We start from the raw sequence: 27,455 nt of genomic DNA, 5'->3' as shown, positions 1-27,455 counted from the left end.
TAATAACCTTAATATGTTCAACATAGTAAGTGATTGTGTGCGTTCCCTCGTACACTCAAAATAGTTCTGTTCGTTAGTTTGTCTCTTTGTTTCCCGCTGCTGATCCGACCGAGCCCCTCTGCTGGCCTTTCGCCAGCCGTAACAGATATGAGCGTCCTGAGAGTCCCGAGTTCCACGCTTGAAAGAGTGGGTCGATACTGCGTAGTCTTTGCCGTCGCGTGGGTTCGCAGGTCGAATTTTCGGGACGGATGCGGAGGGGTCCGTGACGACGTCACGCTGCGGCTGGTCCAAGTAGATCCGACTTGGTAAGCAATTGTCCCGGCCGCAACTCTTGCCAGTCACGTGTCCGCGTCGCGTCGTGGGAGCTCGAGGGGATTCCGAAAGAGTCGGAGGACGATCCTCGCTGACTTATCGATAATCTCGAGTCTACCTCGCTCGTCTGCTCAAGCTCTCAACTCTCTCGGGAAGGTGGCTCAAACGCGTCGGTCGCGAATCCGATGAGTGGTACACTCAATGCACTCGCGGAGGCTTCCGAGATTCGCCAGGAAACGAACACGATCAGAAGAGTCATTCATCTCTAATAGGTCATATTTTCTCCGTTCCCTACGCGATGTGACGAAGCGAAAAAAAAGTATATCAAATATAACATCATCTCGTCGATAGCCGCCCCATAACAAAATCGGAGGCGGATTAGGTTGCAGATGGTCGCTTTTTACAAAATGTTCAAATTCTGCCGTCAGCCTTTAAACATCGCTGGATCACAGCTCATCACCGCCTCGGAAGGCTTTCACGAACCCTCCTGGTCGTCGAACTCATGCGCTTTCATGTCATCTCGGTATTTTCCAACACGTCTCACTTGGTCTCATCTCCGGCTCGTATGTCCGGTCATATGGTGTGCTCGTATATTCCGGGTACATGGATCGAATCTTTCGACCATCTCTCATCCGGGGGTCCCGAGTGGTCTGAGTACCTCGGAGGGTACTCTTCCCTCGCGGTATTTTGGGCATTGAATTCCGACTGACTTTCGCTATTTCCACCTCTTCGTCCCACGTCCTAGGCCTGGATGTCCCAGATCTCGGCGAGGAATGGTGGAAGCTTCTTGTTCTGTTTGACCGTAAGACTGAAGCAAATTTCAGAGTTCAAGCTGCCCAGCGTTCGCAGCTCCGTCAGAATCGCGAGTAGTTTCGCGAAATGTGCCGGCGTTCCTTGACTCTGCCGGTGATTTTCCGAATACATGCGCAGCGTGTTCGTGTAGAACATCTGGATCTGTTCCACTTTCTCAGGTTCCAGGAGGCTCGGTCTCTCTGAAATGCGGAACATCGAATGTCAGCCAATTATCAGGCTTGATCAGATTTGGAAGAATCGGAGGATAACCCGACAATGGAAATTGCCTACGATAGCTCTTTGCGTGCTCATGTGCTCAGTCCGAACTCTCTTGATATTCTCGATTTTTTTCCGCGCTCATCTCTTTAGGTATCGATACAATTTTCTGCGCGGCGAGGAACAACCCTACACTCCGTGATGCCTATCATCTCCTGAACATCTTTTTCCCTCGTTCGTTTCCCCTCATCGCCCCTCCTCGGTCCGTACCAGACGCCGGGGATCAGTATAGGCGCCGTCTGTCGACGGTCCCGCCGTCGTCGAGAGCGCTGGAGCTCCACTCTCCTCGATTCTGTCCCCAAGCCGAACTCCATTTCGCAAACTTACCCGAAAAGATGACGATTGCCGTGAGCAACGCGTATTCGGCATTATCCACTCGAAGTTGACACATTTTCCGGCAGAATGGGAACAGCGCATCCGCGCTATCGCCGACAGACGCCGATCTGTAGTTTTCCCTCGTGTAGGGCTGATTGTTGGCAAAAACGATCGAATCGGTTTTGACATCGTATTTTCGGGCGCCTCGCAACATCATCATTTCGCTCGAGCAAGCTTTGAGCAATGTGATCTGGTCTTCGCGCTGAAGTGTGTCGAAGCCGGGTACCCGTTTGCTGAACTCGACGATGAGCTGCACCGTGAGAATGGTCACCTCAGTGATGTGCTGGAATCGTTTCTGATTGTCTTCGTCAGTGTCTCCGAGGGTGAAGGCGGTGATCTTCGAGAAGTCCTCTAGTGAGGGACTCTCGAATTCCTGTTGATAGTAGACCAGCTTGTTGATGAGCGACTCCTGGTCTGGGGTGAGAGGCTGGGTCTGGAACGGAATAGTTTCGATCAGATGGGCTCAGTGCTGCCACTCAGTGCGGATGTCGGTCGGGAGCTCCACCAGCGATTCGTGAAGAACTTGAGTTGAACTCTGTCCAGTCGAGAAGTCCAGCATTCATTTCATTCATTACTTTTGACTTACCTTCCTCATCATACGATTCAGAGCCATGAGATTCGGCTTCTCGTCTCTGCTGTGGTTGTTATTAATGATGGTGGTACCACCGGTGTTACTGTGGATGGTGCTGCTTTCAATGGGCAGCGGAGGCGAATCTTTTGCTTCATCAGGCCGTTTTTTGCTGTGCCTCTTCATGACATTCTGAGATTCCGGGACGACGCATTCGGGTCTCATACCGACCCGAAGGCACTTGCGCAGTCGGCACTGTTGGCATTTGCGCCGCATGTACATATCGATTTCGCAGACATCGCCGTATTTGCACGTGTACGTCTGGTTTTTCGTAATCGATCTTCGGAAGAAGCCTTTGCACCTGCAAGAAGGAGAAGGCGTGACGCGAAGGCGCACAGATAAGCTCCGTTCCGATATGAATTCCTTTCATCCTCTACTCGGCTAATAATTCTTCTCGGGGAAGGTCGATCGCTCACCCTTCGCAGGTCAAGGCGTTGTAATGGTATCCTGAAGCGCGATCTCCGCACACGAGGCAAAGTTCCTCCTGCTGTCGAGGTAGCGGACCTTTCTTGGGTTTCGCGAACTCCTGACAATTTCCGCCGCTCCCATTGCTTCCGATGCTTCCCGTATTGCTGTTGTTGTTGTTGGCATCGGGCGAGTTCGCCGTGATCTGGTGATGGGGTTGTGCCGGTTGCATGCCTTGAATCACCATATTCCTAGGCGAAAGCTCCCCCGGCAGCGCTGGGAAGTAGCCGGTCTGGTGAAATGAGGTCTGGGGTGCTGGGGGCGAAACGCTGTCCTTCCCTGAAATAGCAGAGCCTCTCTTTAATGGCTGCGATAGATTCGCCGGTCAGAAGTTCGAGCCGCCGTTTTCTGCCAAAGTACTGAGGGAGCAGTTCCACGAGAATTAGGCTCAGAGATCGAGTCGAGTCAATTATCATAGAAGAAGAGCAATAGTCCAATTCGAAGAGCACTCGGTACTTGCGCTCATGATGCGCCAATCCATTTGGAAAGAATGACAAACCGCTCTTGTTCCCGCCCGTATTTGCTGCCGCTGTTAAGTCCTACGACACCGGAGGATAAGCCGAAAAGCATCCGCGAGATGGAAAAGAACGATCGAACAGTGCGATGCACCAGCACTCCCTTCCAGCCAACACGCTGACTCAGACCAGCGCAGATTATTCCCGATAAGGAATCGTCACGAATACTACTCAATTCAATCCGGTAAAAATTCGCGGGGGGATAGCAATCGTTTATTCGGAATCTGCGAGAACGATCTCATGAATACTCGTCCAGAACGACGAGAACCTTTGATGAAACGCCCTTGATGTTTAGGAACAAGGAAACATGAAAGTAATTGACGGCGAGCTGGAATACAAACACTCTATCGACATCCTCGCATTTTTAGCGCGGAGTCGCGTATGCGGAGCGTACCGCAAAAACATTCCTCCGAAAAATCTCCAAGCGCTCCACGATGATGTTGGATAATAATTTTCTACGAATCTCAGTTGTTTATGTGGCGCCGGCAACGCTACCGCGAGATGCGAGTGTTATTCCGAAACTCAAACAACTCAGACAGCTTTTTTTCTCGTCTCAAGGACGGGAGGTGTAACTACCAACACGGAGCTGCCTGTTAGAGACGTTCTGTTTGGTTGGATTTCTTCTCGAGTTTCTGAAACTATCAACAAAAGCAGTGGCTGCAGCAGCAGCAGCTCGATTTCAGAAACATTCCATTCTTGTGTGCGGATTCCGACGGCGAAAGTTACGTCAATATAATATCTTATTCTCAATCGACATCGTGCCTGAGTGATCGTCAGGTTCCTGATTTGTTGCGCGTACAGTTCACGCGTAACAGACTCTGCAGTGTTTCGGGGGTACGCGAGAGTTATGAGCGCTTTTTCTATTGTGTGAGTGCCAACACGGCATCATCAATGTATACAAACACCGAGCCTGGACGAGGCGTCCACGCTCTCAATCACGTGCAGGATGACTCGTGCCAACAATAGTGTCCCATTTGAGCTCTCAACTGAGCGGCGATATCGTTCTCATGTTCTCCCACGTATTTTTGAGCCACAAAGCAAGTTAATTCGCGCGAAAACCCAATCGAGAAAAGAGCTCCGATCATCTCCACGAATCGTCATATTCTGAGCATCCATTCGACTCGACTAGAATCGACCGATTCGAGAAGTATCTACGGACAAACATCTGCATTTAGGAAACGGTGGTTGCGATCCCGATTTCGATGACGCATGTGATAATCGACGAATCAATTGCATCCACGGTTTTCTCCTGAGGGATAGAGCTGCGACCGGATGATGGATTCGGTGAAGGTACTGCGGGTCTCGGCGACGCCATGGCACGACTTCGAAATGGCATACATGTCGGCGATGGGAAATTAGGATTGTGCCAACCCCCGCCCCCCACCTCAAAGAGGGGCCTTAGTATCGAGTCTCCGTAGAGATTTTCCCCTGAATGCTGCGACGCTGCATGACGGATTCGCAGATGTTTCAGTATGGCATCGTTCAAGCGCCAGCGATCACTGAGAGCACGGATCATGATGCCGTTTCTAGTATTGTAGTCGTCGTGGTTGGGTGAGCCGCCACCGCATGTCGAGACGCGGAAGACGCCCCCGTGGTGTTCAACGTCAAGCAGCAACAGCCGCAGCAGTGTAGTAGTCTCGCCAACCAAACCGACGTAACCATAACAACGGGGCCCCACGCCAAAACTTCTGTGGGCTTTTTCTTCTTCAGCAGCGTTCTCTTCAGCGGGCAGGTAGAGAAACCGGCAAGCGAGGAGTCAGTTCGATAGCGAGCCAACTTGCCATCCCGAATGGCAGTCGGGCAGCCGGCAGGCTGGCACACAGCAACGGCAACGACGACGACGGCGGCGATAGCGGCGGCAAAGCAGCCCGAGTCATGTCTTCTGTTTTGCGAAGACGAAGTTTCTGGCCTTCAGAGCCGAAGAAAAACACTTTGAAAATTCGGAGGCGGCTTCAGAAGAACGCTGCAGCTCCGACAGCCACTAGCAGCAGCGGCATACGACGGTAAAGACGACGAAGATCGAGAAGGCAGAAGAATTGTGCCGTCGGACGAGAAAGCATCGGTTGTTCCGCTTTGGAAACTCTTTCGGTTCTCCGAGCGCTTCGTCGGTGACATTACTTCGGGAGAGAAAGCAAGCGGCCGACCAACCAGCCAAGCAACCAACCAACCAAGCGAACCAGCCAGAGGCATTTCGGGAAATCGACAGGGCCCGTGTGCGGACGCTGCGATGCCGTCTGTAGTTGATCTATTGAGAGACTTGAGACTTCTTCCCTTGCGGTGGGAATGACACTTCTCGATCGCGCCAGCGATTCTAACTGAGACTGACCAGACAAACGACGCTCCTTGAGAGGACAGATCGGTCGAAGTTCCAGCTTTTTTGCCACTTTCACGCGCACAGGAATCAAGCAGCTCCGCGAATAGGTGCTCCCTCGCGTTTTCGCCTCCGACTTGGTCATATCGGGGATGTATGGACTAGCCGTTGTCACCGGCAGTTGTGGACGCGCAAAAAAAGCCTCGGTAAACATGAATGTTCCCGACTTCATTGGAATTACCAGCTCCCAGATACCTCTAACGAGCGACGGGTCGTTTGAATGGAGAAGTAGAGTTCGGGGAGACTTCAGTACTCTTCGCGCACAATTACAGAAATCAGATATGTACCTGCTGGCCGACTACCACGGCTCGCGTGACGGGGTACTCTCGCAGAAAGAACGACTGAGTGAGACAGAAAAAAAACACATGAATCGTTCAGTGACTGATCCTCGATGAGCGAAGTTCCACCCAAGACTGGAAACGCCAAGTCACCAGCGACAGCGGCGACGTGGAAACGTCAGATTCCAATCCAGTTCGTCTCCCGAGCGGCATTCCAGAAATTGTGGGGATGAATGGGCGCCGTCTCTATGGAAAATTGTTTTTTCGCCTCTCCATTCGAACCGCGGTTTTCCCCTGACTGGTCGAACTACCGTGAGCATCTCCGCCCATTTTCGATTCTACTTCTCAGGTTATGGAACAATTTATGTAAAATATACAGAGTTCGGCTGTCATAACCTTTTATGTAAGCGCGGTTTCTTCAGAACATCGCAGACGCCAAGCAGTTCCGGTTGTAGAGCTCAGTGTAGTTGTGGAAAATTGGCATTTAGGAAACAGCCGCAGGTCAAACGAGATCAAGTGCCTCGGCGGGATGAGTAAAATAGGAGGAAGAGCGAAAAAATAGAAATAATGCAGAAGGAACGAACAAAGCGCCAAGAAGCTGAATGAGTGGTTTTTCACGCAGATTAAACACAAACAGAACCTGTTCTGCTTTCGAAAACCCCAGATAGGCTAAGGGAAATATGGCACAACAATGTGAAGAAGCAACGGGCTGAGCCACGAAAATTTTTGGTCGAGGATAGAGTGGAGACGAGCTGGGAGGAAAATCGAAAAAAAAACAGGAGCCGTTATCAGCATGACAGGGCTCTCCATAGGCCCTAAGCGAGGAGACATGAACGCTGTCTGGATCGTTCGAGCGGTGACCGCCATTCGGCGAAGAGAAAATGCGAAGGTTAAGGTCACAAGGAACTGCTCGCTCGGCTCTGAAAGGAGCGAGAACAGAGCGGTAGGTCGCCGACGAGCCTGCCTGCCGGGCGAACGATGGAGTGAGCGAGTGAGCGAACAAGCGCAGACAGACGGAACGGTGTGCCAGGTGCGCCCCAACCAGATCCAGTGTGTAGGGGTGATGAACAGCGTGGCCTCCTTCTTGCTCTCCCAGTTCCCCACTCAAGAAATTTGAACAATGACAGGTCGGATACCGAGCGTATGCACAAAAAAGCAAAAACCGATCTCAGACCTCGGACAGTCGGCCAGACGACCGCGTTCGCGGCTTACGAGAGAGTCTCTCCATTGAAGCTCACGAGCGATGTAGAAAATTTCATTCAGGCATTTCAGATATTCAGAGTCGACTAGAGTTACCGTTCATGCAGCAGACTCTGTCTCCGCCATGAAGGAAATTACGACAGCGGGCAAATGAGAAGATCTAGGCCGGAAGACCAGATCATTGATCGAGATTATCTGTGGGGTCGGAGTACACTGGATTAATCGGTCACGAAGTCAGCTATCAGGATCGGGGCAGCTTATTGGAGAAGCGATAGCCTACCAGTCGATGGATGATTGCCGGGACTCTGCTGAAGCCAGAGGACACTCGATCGGTTCGTCGCAGCTCCGCAGGACTGACTCCGTGAGAGAAGAAAAAAGAGAAGATATCCAGGAGGAATTCCATCGACTGTATATTAAAAAGATAGCGTCTCTCGTTCTCGATGTTTCCCTTAATTCCGTTCCCATCGCGGAGCTGCTTTCGAGTCACTTCTGTATTGCCGCCGTAGATGGACTCGAGTATCTTCCGAAACTCATTGTAGACCGAAACCTTTCACGTAGTGTTTTCGAAAACGCCGGCAAACCTAGCAAATACGACGGCCGGAGCAGCAGCTGATGGAATGGGCGTTGGCATAAATAATAAAATCGTTAAATGCCCAATATATTCCGGATAAGAGGCAGACTTGCTCAAAAGACAGCGATGGATCACATCCACCGTCCTGTTTTGTCCTCATCGGCATCAGCGCGCCATTGTAGCGCATTCTGCGTGACCCGACGTGCTTCACTAGCGAGGAACAGTAAATAGAAGCTCCACTCTTTTCGCAGTTCCGCGCAGCAGGAAAGACTGTTTGTCAGGACGCAGAGGCTTCCTCGCTATGGCTTCCTTCGTCGACTTTTTCCGCCGACCTAAGCAGGACTGAGGTGAGTCGAAACGAGCGCACCGCTGCTGGGTCAAGGAAACGCGTAGTCCGTCCGATCAGGTCATCCGAATCCTTCGCCTCCGAGTCTCCGGACCGCTGAGATCCAGGACGAAGGCGAGCGGTGTAGGAGCGAGTCCCACGCGATCCGAATTCCGTGAGTAGAGACACCGACGTTGAATGTATCATTTGTTTTGTGAGTCTCTCTTCCCTGTCGACCGCTCATCCGGCTCTCTCCCCCTGTTCCCTCTGTCCAATAACTGTTGCTCCCGCTGCCCGAATGCATGTTTTCCAGAGAGCCTCCCGAGCGCAGTGTTAGCGTAGTTCTTCGGAAAAAAAATGTTAGTTTGGCCCAGTCGGTCTCTTGAGCCAAACCAGAAGCAGACAAGCAGAGAGTTGGCAGACGGGATGAACGCGGGGAGATTGAGGGAGTCTGAACGATCCAGACTCGTGGCCTTTGTCTCGTAAGTGCATCGCGTACTAACTGCGTTAGGTCGCCCGCGCGCCGGTCCGTCTGGCGGACTACTGCTACGACTTGTACATTAGCGATATGGGCCGCCGCCCTCTGTTTCCTCGTTTTGCTCCCCATGAGCCAATGGAGCGCTGTCTTCTCCTCTACGAGCGAGCTCGCGCACCAGGCTCACTCATGTTCATTGGTTTCGTCGTCGATGATGACGACGACGACTCTATATGATCGCCTCTGCTGCATATGCATTCCTCGCGTCGGACGAGGGAGACATCTGTAATCTAGGCGCGAATACTTGGTGATGTCTCTCGTCGCCCCTGTCAAAGAGATCGACAAGAGGCGAATACATCAGACTCACTGATATACGCAGCATCCTGTCGATATCAAGCAGATATGCTCATTTCGGAGGACAGATTCGTCGGAATACATACGGAGGGGCATCTTGGAAGTCCCGAAGCTCGAAAACGTTTTCTCGTTTTCTGACCTAAGCGAACTTTGTCGGCCCTCCCAGTGAGTCGGCGGGCCGGCGATGCGTTTCCTGACATTTCTCTAGCTTGGGCTATGTTGGCCTGGGTGGGTCTCAGATGTCAAACATATGCATCGTCGTTAGAGCATAAGAAAGTCCGACGGGCAGAAGTCCGAGCCATACTCTGAGAGTGTGGGAACTCGACCTCTCAGGGGCCCCTCAACCCAGTCAGGAAGTCTGCGAGACGCCGACTACATCGAGACAGCAGCCGCACTGACTGAGTGTACGACAGGATAAGAAGTAAGGCCGAGACGACTAGGGCGAGAGTGAGTCTGGCGGTCACCGCAATTCTGGGTCACGATCTCGCACTTCGGGTTTCACTCCCACGAAATGTAGAGCTCTACTAGAATGCGGCGAAAGCACTCTGAGTCTCTGGCTGGAATTTCGTCCGCTTCTAGATCGGATTTCGATATTGCCCATTCGGAATCCGGAAGCATCGCGACCTTGTTGATGCTGTTTTGAACGACGCGCGCTCAGCCCGAATCGACGGTGATAAGCATGCGACATGGGAAGATCGAGCGATGCTTTGACTTCGTAATCGAGCCTGTCGACTTTCCGAACTTCTCTTTCGTGCTGCATGTACATTATAGTCCCGTCCGAATCAGCTAATCTGGCTCTGAACGTGCAATTCACGCCGTCGAACTAACATTCCACTCCGAGTGAGGTGACGTATAGCGTGTGATGCGCGAGATGGTGTGAAGAAATTATGCACTCGCGCTCGATCCGCATGTGAGCGAAGTCAAACAAACTTTTGCGCTTTGATTTGGGATCATGATACGGGTCGAAACTTTTGATTTGGAATTCGTGTCGAGGTACCTACTCACGAGTTCCACAATCTTCCGACTATCGTATGGGATTCGGATCGATACAGGAGGCGGCAGCTGCCGTCGCGTTCGGTGGGACCTTGTCAAAGCTTCCCCATTGACCGCTTCAGAGAAGCCAACCGGTCGGAAATTTCCGACCGAACTCACGCGGTGCTCATGCTCAGGCGCTCGATGGATTCGTCGGAGCGGTGCACACTTTTAGAACAAAAACCGAGGCAAGGTAAGGGATATTTTAATCGCGCCGCCGCGGTCGTGCGCGGAATCAAGGTGTTTTTTTAATCAGAGTCGATATCAGGTGGCTTCTCGCCTGGTTGCCGGGAGACGTGGCATCTCCGCGCGAAATCATGGACTACGGGATGGTGACGGTGTAAGTGTGCAAGCGATGGCGCGGCGGCCTGTGCGATGCTCTCATCGCAGCGATTAATAGCAAACTTACGACCGTAGGTGGCATCCTCCCAGCGATCTTTCGTCATCGCAGCGGATCCACTGCTGACGAGCGCACTGTCTGTCGCCGTCGTCGGCCGTCACCTCTGTGATCGGGTTTGCAAGAAGACCAGCGCGGCGAGCAAAGGGCCGCCGATGTTGACGGCTGTCATCCCGCTGATCTCATTTCTCATGACTTGCATCGATCAGTGTACTACTGATCGTGTTTATCGGCCGTTCTGTGATTTATTTATTCATTAATCCGGCGATCTCGCAATCGAGTTCGAGCGATTCCCACGAGGCTTCTTCCCCATCACAGAAGCGCACGTACATCGATCAACTCAAGATCATGGAGTGGTACGAATACGCTCTCGGTCCTCGGGAGTCTCCCAATGAATACTCGATCCGGAAGCTTTCCTCGGATTTCCTGGGCATGTAGGCTTGGATATATCGATGTGTATTGATGATTCGGTGAAAAGTGATCGGCTCATCACTTCACCACCTCACCGCCGACCTTGATCTCCGAAACGTCTTCGCAACTCGTCTAGTGGAGCGCTTTCCTGTATCCCGGTACTGCGAACTCTCTCCCAGGATCGGGATTGCATTCGGGGTTTCACGTTTTTGTTCCATCACTGAAGGATGACCGGATCGATACATCATCGAGCTTCGACTCCCAGTCGACGTCGGTATCCGGTCTCTTCGACGCGTCGTTTCGCGGTTTGTTGTTTTTGGTCCCCGGTACGGCACGTCCCATGGTCCAGTGCCAAAAACTCCGGCAGCGGCTACATTGTAACCCTGCTCGGAAGCCAACTATAAAAATGGCGTGCTCCACGCGCGTCAACCTAAGTCCGCGAATCTAATCGACGGAATGTCAGCACCCGCCCGTTCGGTGCTGATTTCGCTCGCTCGTAGAGTGTTTCTCTCCGAGTCGATGAGCGGTTCACGGAGAGTTCCCAGCCGCAGTGTATGTCCGTACAACTCCCACTCGTAGTGGGCTATTTACGCGCCTACGCTCGCCGTTGAGTCGATGTGATGGTCAACTCTCCCTTCTCTAAATTTCTCATTGTCTCTCATTCGTTTTCGGTATTTTAGTCGTTGCCGGCATACAAACGTCTGACCACCGTCGGTGGCGCCGCATACGAGCAGCGCACATGTAGAGCACGTCGAGAAGGCAGGGCGCGAAATATCGTCGTCGATCTGTTGCCCTCTTAGCAGGTCTATTCTGAGTGAGCCGGAACGCCGAAAGGGGTGGGCTCTCGCGATCATCCGAACTGAGTCTGAACTAGATGTCGTGCTTGAATTTATAAAACCGGAGCGACGGCCGATTTTTACCAAGTCGTGTTCCGATGTGGCACGTGAGCGAGTGCGCTGCAGAGGGCTCTCGGGAGAGAATGCGAGGATAAAAAGGAGAGTGCGCGCTCTCCTAGTTGACCAAGCGCGTGAGTGAGCGATCTGAGTGCGTTTGTTGCGTCCTTGGAAGGCCAACGACCCCAAGGCCGCTCGACGTGCCAGTAGTTGTGGTGCCGGCGCCAATGGTGGTGGTTGCCGTGGTAGTTGTGGCTGCCGGCGTGGTGCCGCCACCGCCGTTGCTGCTCGATGACTCCTCGGCGCTTATTGGGACTCGGCAATCCGCCGTACGGCAGATGTACGCCATCGCAGAAGCTGTTCCACGCAGAGAAAAAATACTCCGGAATTTCATAAGGCTTTGACCGACTGGCTGAGTGATCGAGTGGTAGATCGATTGACTGTCCCATCGACTAGTCGGTCAATCGTTCGATCCGTCAACTGCGAGGAGTTTCATAGGCCATTCACTGCTCGGGATCTACTCCGGGAAGACTCTCCCGCTCGGGAGTTCCCAAGTCAGAGCACCTTCGAGCCGTTTCCGATCGGCCACGCTTGTTGTCAGCGTTTCGACGTCGGAGACCACACAGCGGGAAAACGACGTGATGTCCCGATATCGATTCGTCGGAAGCAAGACTGTTCTTCGCCAGCTCGGGTCCAAGTTCCTCTCGCGTGAGAAGAGCGAACTCAATGGAAATCAACTTCTCGCCCTCCTCGTCGATGGCGCCCGCGCAGGCCCCCAAAACGACGATTTTACTGTTTGACAGCTCAGATTTTTTTATCGGTCGAAATTCTTGACTTTTCTCAACAGTCGAACATATTTGTTTGAGTTTCGTGCTCCACGTTAGACTCAGGTCACGCCGCATGTTTCGCAGCGAGCGGTCGCTCTCGTGAGACCTCTAATCGATACCGAGCGAAGTGCCCGTCGTAGAGATCTCAGCCAGAGAGGAAAAAACCAAACCGATCGTCATCGCGATAGTGGGACCACCAGCCGTCCCGTACAGCAAGCGTGTTGATGGAAAAGCTCTGGAACAACGCTGGAACAATATCCGCGGAACGGAACCCTCGGCGGCAAGCAGCTCAATCTAACCCTGTCATCTGGATGGCTTGTCATCTGGCGACCGCTGCTCAAGCGAACGTTATCCACGACGCTAATTGAACAGTAGTCCCAAACATTCTTCCGCTTCCATCGATGGCCGCGTAATCATCGGCCGGTCGCGCTGAAGCGCTCCGATTTGAAAATATCTGATTGAGCAAACCGATTGGAGTGACCCACTGAAGGTCCACACCTCACCGATACTTGACGATGGAATCATGGAGGCAGGCTCTCAGCCTTCCAGCCGACGCTTCCAACCGGCTGACGCGCTGTAGCGACAGGTTAAGGACAAGACAGGCGTTGAAGTGGCTTTGGAGCCCGTGGAGTTTTGCAACTGCTGCTCGAGGTTGAGCCCAGAACTTCCACCATGCCCAGACCCATATCTTTCGGGCCTGTGAAGACGTCGGGTCACGTCGTCGGAAAATCCACGCTCCCACTGACTGGACGGGGGCGAGCGCACTGGAACCAGCAATTCCCCCGGAGCTTATTGGCTGCGAATTCTGCGTGTGCAACATCCGGTCTCTTCATATGAGTCTCGAAAATCAGAGAAAGTCTGGCGAGACATTCGCAGGGAAGGGACACTGGTAGACTCGTTGGGGATCCCGAAAACCGGTAGACGAGCTGGTAGAATTTCATACGATCGACCGAAGACGCGCAGGACGAAGTTCATTTACGGCTCCCGAATGTTGTCGAGTGTTTGCAGTCGGAATTCATTAAGTGATCGCGGGACCATCTTCCTCAGTTTCTCATCCCGTCTCGCTCACGACGAGACGCAGGAGGCTCGCGTCGCTTCCGAATCGCTGTGGATCGGACAGGAAATGAGCTCTTAATTCTTCGTTTCGCGCAGTTTTGGAACCTATTCGGTAGAAAGCATCGGAGCGACTGCGATTGGAATTCCCTTTTAATGAAGCTCTGCCTGAAGCTCAGGCAACAGTTCCGGACACGGGTCTGTCGGCCAGCCTGCGGGTACGTCTACGAGGCCGGTCTACCCGCACCCGTCTCGGGTCCTCAAGGTTTAGCGTGACGTTCCGGCGTATTTCGTTGCCGCAACGCGGCCGACGGAAGCTTCTGTATCCCGGAGAGGTCCCCTATTCGAGCCGAAGGTCCGCGAGGTCCCGCTTTCGACACGTGTTCGGCTCTCTAACCAGCAGCGAATTCAATGCGCAATTATCGTCACGTAGAAAAATTCGTCGCGTCACGAATGTCAGGCAGGCGGGACAGCGAGATGAGAGTTCAAAAACGAACTTGCTACTTCGCAAACTTCAAGAAGGACTCGATTCCGTCCACCGACGCGCTACCGTCGATGCCGTAGTTGGTTGATCTTCTGAGAGTTCGTTAATTGTGCTGCCGCCGCTGCTGCTGCTGCGAAAGCCGCTATCCCCACTTATCCGGACAGAGCTTAGATATCTTTCTCTCGCTCGCTCGCGCGCTCGCCGTCTCCAGCTGGCGGCCGGCCCGCCGGCCAGCGTTCCCAATCCAACTGTTTTGGCTGTTAGCGTCCGATTGGTCCGTGTCTGTCCACTGCTGCGTCTGTCTCCCAGAACGGCGCCTAAGCCGCTTACAAGGCTGTTGTTGTTCCCAACTGTTAAATCACTAACCCTGCCCTTTCACTCCCTGCTCGCGGGCCCGAACTGGATCGCATCTCCTCCGCTCAGGATTTCGACCTAATAGATTCCGCCACCTGCCGTGTTTTGCCTGATTCGATCACTGAACCATATTAGAGGGATGAGGGGCGTTCGGATTGCACAGTATTTTTTTTTTCTATCCCCGTCGGTCGCCTCTATTTTCGAGCGTCGACACTTCGGCCGTCCGTCTGGCTACAGAGTCATGCGGGATTTGTCCCTTACGATTGGCGCCGAGATTAGCCAAGGATGGCTTTAGGTTTGGCTTACGGCACGCTTGGTGACATAATTCCAGACGCGATTCCACGCTCGACTTTGAACTTGAGCATGCAAGCAGATCCGATCTACCAATTTCCGACCATTAATCTCCTGTGCGGGACGATCCACCCACCGAGAGCTGGAACCCTCGATTTTCCCTCTTGATGGGAAGCGATCCGATTCGGAATTTCCGGACTGGGAAAACCCGGCGGCGGTCTGGGGTGCGATCGCCGCTCCGAGTGCTCCTAATTGAATCGTTCGTCGTCCGGCTGGGTGGCCTACTGGCTTCGAATGGCTCGTCGGTTAGTTTTTCAGCTCTGGCCTAATGCTCTAGATGCAAAACGAGCTGGCTGGCTGGCTCACTGACTGGATGGATGGTAAGCGGGCGGGCGGGTGTGCTAGCGCGTGCTGTTGGCAATGCTTCTGTTTCTGTGATGGCTCGCTCGCTCGTTGGTCCGCTCTTGGATGTCTGGTCGCTTGCGGCTGCTGCTGCTGCTTCTGGTCGCCGCTTGCCTCGACGCTGGTGCATCTTTGGTGGGCCGTGTTTCTCGGTGCAGGATGACGTATTGCGCGCATGCGCTCTGGAAGAGTTTTGGTTCAGGGTCGGTTGTCGGCTTCACCAAGCAGCCATCCAGCCAGCCGACCAGCCCAGCAGCCGACCAACCGAAGGGCCATCCAGCCAGCCAGTCGAGCAAGCGAGCAGTCAGTCAGTCAGAGAGGCAACAAACAGGCGGCGAGCGAACCAGCGATTCAGCAAAGCGAGCGGCTGTAGTCAGTCAGTCAGCCAGAGTTGCCCGTTCAACCGGCTGAGGAGGGGAAGGAAGATCAAGGCCTTCCCTCGACTGGAGATCTTCTGAAGCGTTCGCCGAGTGACTGACTGACTGACTGAACGACTGGGCAATGCGGCGGCCGGCTATCGCTGCCACCAATGCGAAAGTCGTCGTCGTCGACAACAACAACAACAACAGCGGCGGCGGCAGCCCCGTAGATAGAATTTGGGCCAACGGGACGACGATGACTACGATATGGAGAGGAACGACTGATCATCGCTATGATCACCATCGGCAATAACGTGGACGATATTCCCGAGTGGCGGCTTCGCTGAACGCTGAATTCATCGTCTGAATAAAAAATGTTGAATTATTTTTTCGCAAAAGAAATCAAGTTCAACGGGGAAGGTCCAACCAAGAGCAATTCGATCCGATCGCTTTCTCATGTTTTAAAAACATGCCGAGTAGTTATCCGCATCCTGGAGGATGGAGGATGGAGGGACCGATCAGGTCAACAGCGGGATCGATGTCGCACCGATTTGAACAGGGGGGATCGAATTCAAGCCGAGAGAGAACTACTTGAATGATTCGTCTGTGAGGGTATCGCTTCTCCGTCGCATGCGGATGATCGGCGAATTCGGTGATGAGCGACGGTTTGGAATTCGACACGGAATTTCGGCGCCCCATACGCGTCCCCGGAGGCAAAAGCGTCGCGGATCAATTGACCAGAATCGGTGAATTTGAGCCTCCGGGGATTTCACTCTGAACTCTTGGAGCGAGAATCTCTCCGGAAATGTCTAAGACGTTTATATAGAGCATGATGTGTGGAAATCTCCGTATGCCGGTAAATTTGCCACCCGCGTCCTTCTGACTCGGACCGAACGACGGAGAGTGAGCTCTGCCTTCGATCGATCAATCATCCGACCGATCGTCAAAAAGGGAAACCGCGCCTGATTTCTCCATTTCAAACCAGATAGTTTCACCAAGATTTCAAACACACTCGGTCAGTCGACTGCGGGGACGAAAGGGAAACCATCGAGAGAGAAACACGATAATCACGTGTTGGCTATTTCTCTCGGTGAAACGAAAGTTCGTTTGTTGATCTTGGGTCAGCCGAGTTTCTAGACACGAGTCACTCCGTCTCGAGGGTCTGCTCGTGTTCGGCGAAGACGACAACAACAACAAGAACTGTTACGACCGCCGCGGAACCAACGAACGAGTGAGTGATCTGCGAACGACTGGCATCGGCAGCATACGGGAGAAACAAGCCAGCCAGAGACCAGAGGACGATTGTCAACGGTCACTCATGTCAGCTAAACGAATAGAGTCGGAGTAACAATAGCGGCAGGAGAGAGAAACGGTCAAGAGCACGTTAGGGGGAAGAGAGTGGCAAGCGGGGAATACGGTGCTGTCCAAAACAAAATTGCGTCCCGAGCGAGCTATATGCGGTGGTCATCAGTCGATTGGTTCAATCTCAGTGAAACGAGATCTTGATTGCGTACTTCCCGAAGGAGCAAGAGCTCGATCGATTTCCCGATCGATGGAAGTTGAATGGTGATTCACGATTTTTCGCAAAACATATATATGCATGTATGTGCGTGAACATGATGTCCCGTCGCCCGTTCGAACATTCTCAGCCTGTCACCGACTGTTTCGCGTCCACAATCTGTTACTATATACTGTAGAGCATGCGATCGGTGTCTATTTTTAGTTCGGCTCAGAGCCAGCACCGAACAATGTCACTGCTATGCGTGAGGGAATTCGCGGGTAATCGAGAGAGAAATCTCCGGGAGGAAGAACGATCCGATTGTATTTCGATACGGCTACATCGCGAAATAGCACGAAAGGGAGCAGCCTGGTGAGATCTCGGCTGACTGACTGTCATGCTGTCCGTAGTCTCCCCGAACGAACAACATCGTTCCCACCTCCAATAGGAGATTTTCAAGCTAACTTTGCATATGGAGCGTCACTGAATTCCAACACCGAGACTATGGCAACATCGGTCACATCGCGGGACTCAGTCAGAAGCTTCGCTGCGTCGTGTGATTCTGTTTGCGGAAGGGTGACAAGATGCCAAGACGTGCAACACGGTATCAATGTACGGGTTGTTGGGTTCACGCACCGGGTCGTCGCCGCTCATCATTCAGAAAGTCACGCTTCGAGTCCCGACAGATTCGGTCGGATTAGAAAATGATAGCTTCCGTACGTCACGAGATCTTTCACCCTCTCGTCACCTGAGCATCTCTCTCCTCGTCGTAAATATCGGATCTCTCCTTCTCAGAGCGATCTATCGTGCGCGGTCCTACGCTCCGAAGGCTCGGTTCCAGAGCGAGGGTGACGTCCCGCTATAGAACACTGTCGATCGAGCTCTTCGGAGAGAGCGGGCACCTTCCGCTTCTGTGCACCGAGGAGTCAGATGAAAAAAAAATAGTACACCGGTCTTATCCGATTGGGACGATAATAAACGTTCCATCAGAGACCGCGGCTCTTATCGAGCTCAGCGGATTCATCGATCGGCCGGGCTCCGATCATCTTTTCTACCGGTTCTCCCGAGATCGCCATAGTCTCATTGCCAGGTTCCGGCTCCCATAATGCAAGTCTCACACGTGTATTTCAAAAGCTTCGGATGACGGAGATCGGGACAGACTGCGGACGACGGAAAACGGGAACGAGGTGGAGGATGGCGTGAAATTGGATGGTGTCGTATGCGTGAGCCGGCCCACAACGTGAGCCGAATTCGGAGCTTGCTCTCGAGCTCCTCCCGTTTTTCTTAGTTTTTTCTTCCCCAGCCTCGATGCGAGAGAACATCCTCTCACTCAGCCGTCCCGAAATAAATGGTTTCAGAACGGAACAATGCAAGAAGTTGTCGAAGAAACCCGATATGTCAGGGGGGGGGGGCTCAAGGGAGCGACGGTGTCCGCCGGGGACTGCCGTACGCTTCTCGAGCTTTCGTCGTCGACGTCATCGCCGATCATTCTCTCTACGATGTCGACGGAAAGTGACGAAGTCTTGATGTTTGCAGACAACTCGCCAATAAATCCGTCGCTGCGCAGGTGGACGCACTCACACACACAAGCATATATACATGTTTGTATGTCTGCATATGCATATATATGGATTACCTAAACAAAGATAAACAGACTACGTTGCGCTACCATCTCTGCACGTCTGATGCGCTTGCGTCGAACAATCCCACCAGCCCGGCGCTGGAGACATCGAACCGAGAGACGCGAAGGCATAGGGGAAAATTCCTCAGCGTTGGGACCATACGTCTTGCGAAGAACAACAACAACGTCAAAACAGCATGATGACCGATGGCCGAAAATACTACAGCTAGCGGCTCAAGATGAGATCGATGGACGTCCCAGGAGACAATCTGTGATTTGTTGGACTCCTTCAAACGAGCCCGGGGAGAATGGATTGTAGCGCAAAGATGAGTCACATTCATATCCTTGGAACATCGCGGCATACTCCGTTCCTTCGATCGGAACGCGAAGGATACAAAAGTCCGAAAAGAAGAAACATGCGAAAACTCGCAAGCCGCGATATAAAACCAATATTTTCAGTTTTTCACAATCCGAGATGAATGTTGATTGCTTTCCTCATCGACGTCGGACCGTAAATCGAGTCGAGTGGATAATGACGGTGTTCATTGAATCATGTGGCCGAAGCCGGTGACTGCAGATGAGGAGATCAGAACGTCTGTCTAGTTCGTGAACAGGTGTGCTCACGGAGCGGTTCAGGCTCCACCGGTAGGTGAATCGGTGGGCATCGCATAAACAAATTGTTTACTCGCGGCTCAAACCAGGAGGATGATGATGCGACGGCCATCATCAACATGCGCTCCATATTGCCCGGCTACTTTCGACGGAGGACGAGTCTAGACCTCTTGCTATGAATTCCGCGCTGCACAACTTCGTACTCTGGGGTTTCGGACATCGCGTCGCGATCCATATTCACGCCCGCTGGCCGGTCGGCCGGCCGAGCTCCTTGTATTCAGAAACTGCGTTCGGATTCGACGAGTCAGAGCTTTGTTTTCAAATAAAGTCCGCAACAAATAACTCCGAGGCTCGAGATCCGATTGAGCCACAGAGAATCGCCCTCACCCCGCGCTACATGGCGTTCGAGGAACGAGTCCGGCGAGGACGGCGCGAACATCGCACTCCGCCGCGAGTGGTCGAAGGATTCTCGTGGGTGAGGAAAGAGACACGGGTGTTTATTGGGCTCGCTTTCAATCACCACGGCGCTCCAATCACCGAACTGACGGACTGACTAACAAGCGAAAGGATTGTAGGCCGATCGATCATCGATCAAGCGCCTGGTCCTTGGAAGCGAGCCCGAAGACGAAGCTACCAGCGCCGTTCGGCTTGCTCGAGAATTATTACGACGGCGATCCGGCGTGTGTATAATATCGTACAGACAGGGAAACATTGTTTCCGCTTCGGCGTGAATGCATTCGGGTTCTCGGGCGACGATTTACGTTGCGGAGAAAGTGAGCTAAACTAGTTGTGAGCCGGCGGCGCTAAGACGGCCCGCTGTCGGTTTGTCTGCGTTGTATAAATGGAATCTGGTCGTTCTGTTGTCGGTACACTTTTCGGAATCACAATAAATAATCGCTTCGACCGAGAACGTTCAACCACCATCGTCGTTGAAGTAGTAGTTATTGTTGTCGGCCTTACCGTCCTCGCCGATCCGGCGGCGGTGGCGTCAGCTTCGTGTAGAGAGCGAACTCTCAAGAATTTCTCCGGTCTGCCCGAAGCTATGGACCTTTCCAGTCAAGAGTAACGAATCGGATGGCGAGCCGGAATCTAAGCAGACCCGTCGGAGCGATTTAATCGGTGTGAAGAAAGAAAAGACATCGTGATCGAGTCGATTTTGCTCGACAGCCGTCATCGCTGGGCTCGGCGCAACGCTCTGAGAATTTTCGTTCTCTCCGTGTACGTAAGTGACTCATTGCCGACCAATTTTCGACTCTGACAAGATTATCCAACGTGAAAAAATAGGAGATGGATAGGCGGTGAACTCCAACCGTTCGATAAGATGCCCACCAACGTGAGACCACGGGAGAGCGAGGCCGAAATTTATTTCGAGTTGCATAATAATCCATCGGTCTCTCGCTAGCGTTCATGAGAGTCCCTCCAACCTACCGAAAGTTCAATGCCAGCCAATACGCCTCCGACAATAACACAGATTAGCCGTAGAATCTTGGATTCTGCGGTGCGTCTCTCGATCCGGACGCCGATGGCGGAAGAGTACATGAACTCTGCATACAGCTGCTCATCCGAGCACAGCTGTTGGCAGGACACGCTGTCGCTTGCCTTGCTGAGAGGATCTGCGGTGACTCTCGATCCGTCGAGCAAACACAACTCCTTTCATTCATTATCCTCCTTTATTTCCGCTCCAGGAAGAAAATCGGTGCCGTTGCGACCCACGATTGAGGGAGAAGAACTACGAATGAAACCTAAGCGAGCCATACGAGAAGCGATGCTGTCCGCTTTTCCCAGAACTATCCTGACAGGTTGGTTTCCAGATAGCTCTTATCCATCCAGTTCGTTAGTCCTTAATTGATAATTATCGTTCGCAAGACATATGAGATCATTAATCCCCGCGAGACATTCAGAGTGTCAATGACAGCGATGACGTAGGTAATTGGATTTGAAACCCAGCCCCATTAGGTCTATGTATACCTAAATGTTGGCATTCAATGAACGGACTAAAGAGCTACTAATTTCCTCTGCTATGAGACGGGAAACAGCGAGACCCCTGAAAGCTACCTACATCTATTGCTCTGGAAGGGCAGGGAGCTCACCTTGAACGTAAAGTTGCTGCTGCTGCTGCAGCTGCACCTGCCGCAGTTGTTGAGATTGCTGCTGTAGCTGTGAGTTGTTGGGGTTGCTTATGTGATTAACCAAAACTGTCGTCGGGTTCTGCTGCTGTTGCGGATGAGCGATCCCGTTCGAGTCGAGCTTCGCTTCAACGTCCCAAAAGTCGAGATCCATCTCGCCGATATCTGAGCAACTTAACGACGGCACGGGTGAGACTCCGGTATGCCCAGCCTGTTGATTCTGCGAAATAGCAGATGTAGGAACCGTACCACCTGTCTGATGCTTGCTAGTGTCGCTACAGGTGTTGGAGATGCTCCCAGTGATCGCCAGCGGCGACGCTGCCGACAGGTCCCGGATCGCCGAGGACGTCGACGACGACCAAGACACCACGGGGACCTCGACCGCGGCTCGTTTCCGATTGGAGGTTATCACGAGCGCCGGCCGCTTGCCGCAAGTGAACTCTGCGGGATTCGCGAGCGACTCCGCTTCGTCAACGAAGTACTGTGGGTTGATCTGGGGGTTCATACCGCCAGCGGTTTTGGGGCTGTCGCGGCGACAGCTTGACGCGATGACAGCTCGGACGGCTTGACGAGATTCGCCGTTCTGAATGAGATTCTCTGCACTTGTCGGATTCTTCTCCCAATTACGCTGTTGCTGCGATCGTAGTGTGAGCTCGACTCCGTATAGACTCGCCCTGCTCCTGATAACGCTTGCGGCTGATGAGGCTTTCGCACAGGCGACGGGGGTTTTACCGGACGATCGTGGCGGCGGCGGCGACGACGGCAACGGCGGCCGCGTCGAGGATGATGAAAAGTTAACCAGGCTATTTGTTTCACTTTTGACACTCGGAACTCTTAAGTCGGCGTCCACTTGACAACGACGCCGAAGAGCACTGTCCACTGTCTCTTCTCCTCTCCGATTGTTTTCGATACTGGACGAACGATTCGGCAGCCACAGTGGCATAAAAGAGTCCATCGGCAAGTCGGCTATCCCAGTCCCGACCCAGCTCCCGACGACGTCAGTTTGTCGATTCACTTGTGGAGCGCGCACAAACACTCACACTTTATTTCTTCCCTGCGGAAAGTAAGTTGCTGAGCCGCTGAGGTTTCTCTCGACACCGCGAGCGTTGTCCTGTCTCGATCTGTGAGCTCTCGATCCGCAAACACTGTACTTAATCCCTTGTAGTTGCTGCTCATAGGTCGAGCACAGAACACCGACTGTAACGCTGCTCTCGGGCCGGGCTTGCCTCGATGATGCGACAATGACGACGGAAGCTGTAAGACGCTCACCGGCGCAATAGAGCACGATGCCTGAATCGATGTTTTTAGCGGGTAACGCGGATACAACCTTCCACGGCAGGCCCGTAAGAGTGACTGACTCGGTTCAAGGTTGATTCTCTCACCGCGCGCGATGGAACATCAGACCCTCGCTCAGCTTCAAGGCCAGCTCGACCGCAGCGCCATCAGTGGAAGCCGGCCGCTGAAAACAGAAAGAAGAATCAAATAAGTTCTGTTTCTGGTACGCAAACTCAGACAACACAGAATGTTCTTTTTTTCTCATTCGGTTCGCCCGCTGCTCGGCTCGACCGTCGGACAGCGGCGTCTGGACCGTTTTTCACGACACACATTGCTGCCGATGCCCTTCCTTTCTCTTTAGGTTCCGACGAAGTACGCCGGGTCCACTCTTGGATCGGGTAGAGCGGAAGAAAGAAAGTTGAACGGGGATCTTCATTTCCTACCCGTGTCTGGATCGTTCGACCCTTTCTCGCTGGAACAGGTGACTGCCGGACGATATACTGTTCGACTCGCGGCCAGACGGACCGACTGACTGACTCCCGCTGTGTTTGTCCGCTGCTTAGACACAACAAACTGTTGAACTCGATCGAACAATGTGAATTACATCATCGTAGGCGACGGTCTCAACTTTATTTGCATATTCTCACCGATGCTTCGCCGGTCGGAGGATTATGTATTAGCACCACGTCCGACAGAAATACGGATCGTTGATACAGACTGAGGAAAACAACAAACTCGAGTGAAAAACAGCGACGGACTGGAAGAGGCTCACCCGTAATGCGTCAAGGACCGGACAGGGATTTGCCCCGGCAGGTGGTTGTCGGTCGCGGCAGTGTCTTGTTTCGCGCAGTGTTGCATGACGTCATTTCTTCTCATAGATTTCAATACTCATTCCACCGAAACGACATTACGGTCTTGACCGTTTCTGTGTTGGCTGTCGATTCTGTTTTATAATTTTCTGATGGCGAGTCCGCTCTCCCAAGCCTGTCTCTGGCATTAGTTTCGGAGGAGAGATTGATGGGAAATAGGTACATGAGATAAACAAATAAAAGGTTGGGATATTATTTGTTTTACGATGGAAATATCTGTCGGCACAGGAAGCTCTCGGCCTACACCGAACGTAAGAAAATGCCCCATCCTCAGAGGGGCTGTTATGAGAAAGACTGGAGTGATGAACGAGGAGAAACAGACGCGATTTCCACTCAATTCGTTCCGGTTCAATATTTCCGAGTGATGTGACGAGCCGGAAAAAAGCGTTGATTTCGGCAGATCGGACGAGTCCTTATCGGAAGGAGAGGAGAGTTCTCGATTTTCGATCTTCAGGTCCTGGAGACGTCAAGCCGATTCGGGACCCTGCCAACGGCCAAGGCGATGAAATCCGTGCGACTCCAAGAGAACGCAGGAAAGGGAGAGTATTTGAATCTAATGAGGTAATGAGACTCAGAGCTCCAATATTTCGAGCTAAATTCCAGCTTAAAACATTCCCGAACTTCAGAATGATGTTCATGCGTCGAGAGCCACTCGGATCGAGACATTAATTCAGCTGTAAATACAAGCGACTCGCTGAAACGGTTCTTTCCATCCTCATCGGCCACTCTAGCAAACTGCTGAGCTCTCACCACTCGACACCTTCTTCGAATCTTGGTACCGACGCGTATCCGATGCATTTTCTGCTTCCAGGGACGCCTCGCACAAGCTTCCTTGGCCGTGCTCAGAGGAAAATACTCTCCGTCCACAGGATAAGAACGATCGTCTGGGACTTTGTTGATGAGGAGGATCCATGACCTGATTTCGTCATCGCATTTATCCAATCTCAGAGTAAATAACCCCTCTCGAAGAGCTCCCGCATCATTCATATCGGTTCGCTGATGCTGTGTCACTCGCGAGTTCATCGTTGTCGAATTCTTGAGTAATGCAGGGGAATAGGGCGATTTATTTGCCTGGCGTTCCCGCTTTTCCATAGTTGGGTACTCCAAAGGACACGGTAATTTCAAAGTTCCGAGTCAGGGTTTTGCCGTCCGTCCAAACGTCTAAAGTCGGCTTTGCATCAGGCGACTTTCCGATACCATGGAAGGCCGAATCTGTTTCCTCCCGAGCGCTACGGGTTGAGAGTTCTGTCTGCTGGCCATTAATCAAAGAAAGCGGCATTGCCAGCGATCTCTCGGAAACCCCGGCGCTTACCGACGGTAACTAGCTTCGATCGCAGCAGCAGCAGCATCGTCGGCCGCCGCCGTCATCGCTACCGACCGAAAAGGTTGTTGGCCGCTGCGTGTGCTCGAAACGGGTCGTCCTTGACCTCATGGTAAGAATCATTCACTCTGCGTTGATCTCCTCTATGTGTGTCGATGTCGTTGTGGCCGTCAATCCCTGACGGAAAGTCGGAACTTGGAACGGTTTGTCGAGCCGCGAAAGAGTGCACCCGCCTCGAGTCTGTTCAAACACAACAGCGATTTTTTTCCGCGGCTGTCGCTATTCCGAAAGCAAAAAGAATATGTACGAGTCTCAACTTCTCGCCCAATGCGAAACTGAGTCACGTGTCTCGCGACAGTGATCGCGGGAGCCGGAATGCAATCGAGATATCTCTTCCGCTGAAAAACATGAACAATAATTCTAAACCAGATACTTATCCACATCGATTTCCCTCCGGAAGGTTCAGATACCTACAGGCAACAAATGAGCGACGAAGCCGCTCAGGGGGATCAGAAGTGGTCCCGACAAGCTGTGGAACTTCATCTATGAGCTTAGCTCGAAGTATCCTTTCACACGACAGGGGGAGATCTCTCGGAATTCTATCGATCCCAATGGAGCTCTAACGAACGATTCCTCGACATGTCAGCGTCGATGGATATCTTTATGTATCCAGCTGCACCGCTGTGAGGGAATCTGCAAAATGCAGTTGATAGGGAAGCCGAAGGGGTACTCCAGAAAAAAAGGCGGTAAGGCCAGAAAACTTTAGCGATCGGAGAGATGCACGGCATCATCACTTGCAGGGGTTGAGCGAGGAAAATTTCAGCTCATCGAGAGCCGGGTCACTGGGACACCGTTCCTCAGTTTCGAGTCATCATCGTTCAGTCACTTCTCTGTCAGAGGGTCAACATGATCATTCTAAATGGAAATTCAGTACTGAGAGGCATGACTAAACTAGCTTGCTCGAACAACCCCCTGATTTGAGCGCACGTCGGTTTTTGGTAGTCAAGCTTGCATTGTTGAAACCTGCGAGACCGCTTCGATCAAGTGCTCCAGCCTCCAGGCCCATAAGTCAAGTCAAACCATCGAGCGGGATGGATTGAAACGCTCTTTGTTCGGCCTTGCGACTCCAGCTAGCCGGTCTAGTTGATGAGCTATTTTTAGCTGGGGCACAGAGGGGGTTAAGAGGCTCAAAGATGGAAAAATTGACTGACCAGATGAAACATCAGCAACCGTCTAAAAATTGCTATCAACAGTAAGCGCAACAGTCTCCGTGGGATGAACCTCCACGGCATCCTCGTTGACCGCTTCGGGACACGTTGCGGCTTTCACCTAAAGGAAGACCTTCAACAACGCCACGAATTTCCGCCGTGCCTTATCTTAGGCTCCTCCAAATCCGTCCATTTGACTATCTGTCCACCAATCATATCATCAAGCCGTGTATCCATAGAGATGGTCGGTCGGTCGGTCATCTCAATGAAGATAAACAGTTGCGGATGCCCGAAACGGGGTCATGCTCACAACAAGACCAAGGTTGGTCGTTCGCTCGCTCGCTCGGTCGCTAGCGCTTTGCCGCGACGCGCTCCAACGCTCAACTCGTTGCGGGCACTCAGTTGACCTGTATATTAGAACGCGAGAGCGACATCTCGAGAGACGCGGAAGACGACCGGATGCTCAATGCAGCAACGATAGAATGAGGGAACTTGGAGGAGTTCAGCTAGCGTTTCATGGTTCCCATGAGGGAATATATCACATGTGTTGAGCGAGTCGTAGGTCTGAACTCCCAGGCGGTCCTAGCGACTCTGAATCGTCTGACCTGGAACAGTGCGAGACCGCCTCCTCTATTTCCATGTTTATCGTGAGTCCCACGGAGAAAAAGATACTCCCATATCCGGATGTGGGCTCGGAGCCGAGGCTAGGGTTCGTCTGGTTCGCCAGAGACCCGAAGGCGAACCTCTCACGAGAAGACAGCCGATCCTGAGAGGAACGAAATCGTCCGCCTGGCATCGATCGGAAAGATCAGATGACCGAGAATGGTCCTCAAGCAGGGGTTGCAGAATATGCACTCGTATTTCGTCAATAAGGGACCACATCCATTGAATACTGAGCATACGAGCTTACGTTGTGCGTGCCGTCTCCCGAGCGTGCCAACGCTCTCTATCGGCGATCCGAGAGCTGCCGTACGCCATTGTCGTCTCAGAATGCCGTTTCGGGATCGCTGCTCCGCTCAAAGCCATAAAATGAGAAGCCTAGACGTACAACCTTGACGGAACAAGAAATGCACATCGGAAACACGGCCGAGCGGAGGACGGAATCTCGTAAAATTCTTTGGGTTCCCGTTTTTAATATATAGCCCAATATTCTCTGGAGCATTATCAAGATTATACTCCGCAATTTCACTGTCAAACAAATCGGGCGTCTGCCCTCCCGCGCTCGCCGGAACGCGCTTGCCGGCTCTCTCTCTCTCCGCACGCCCAACTGGGTCTCGCGAAGGCGGGCTGGATTCATGGCTATTTTTACTCCGATATCCTTAAATATGCATGAGGTTCTCGACGGACAACGATCTGCGCTCCCTGATGACGGAGAGAAATGAATTCAGGCGAACTTCTCCCACTTCTCATATCCGGATACATGACCGTCATACGAGCGGGATAAAGTTTCGAGATCAAATTCGGATCGGCTTTCTACCATCTCCT

At 52.5% G+C, this 27,455-nt stretch overlaps 1 protein-coding gene across 1 annotated transcript; it reads right to left on the bottom strand.

Annotated features, from left to right (window-relative positions):
* Nucleotides 1-931: 931 nt before the first annotated feature.
* LOC100901176 (ecdysone receptor-like) lies at nt 932-21,802 on the bottom strand. Its single transcript, XM_003746797.1, has 5 exons — nt 21,262-21,802; nt 2,800-3,127; nt 2,342-2,684; nt 1,708-2,188; nt 932-1,304 (listed from the first exon to the last, which is right to left on the bottom strand). Exons 1-5 carry the CDS (start codon nt 21,800-21,802, stop codon nt 1,054-1,056), a joined length of 1,944 nt encoding a protein of 647 aa, XP_003746845.1. The 3' UTR covers nt 932-1,053.
* Between the last annotated feature and the right edge of the window lie 5,653 nt (nt 21,803-27,455).

Source organism: Galendromus occidentalis, unplaced genomic scaffold, assembly GCF_000255335.2.
Source record: "Galendromus occidentalis unplaced genomic scaffold, Mocc_1.1 scf7180000077501, whole genome shotgun sequence".
NCBI classification, from domain to species: domain Eukaryota; kingdom Metazoa; phylum Arthropoda; class Arachnida; order Mesostigmata; family Phytoseiidae; genus Galendromus; species Galendromus occidentalis.
The sequence above is the reverse complement of the archived record's forward strand: the minus strand, read 5'-3'. Positions and strand labels throughout refer to the sequence as shown.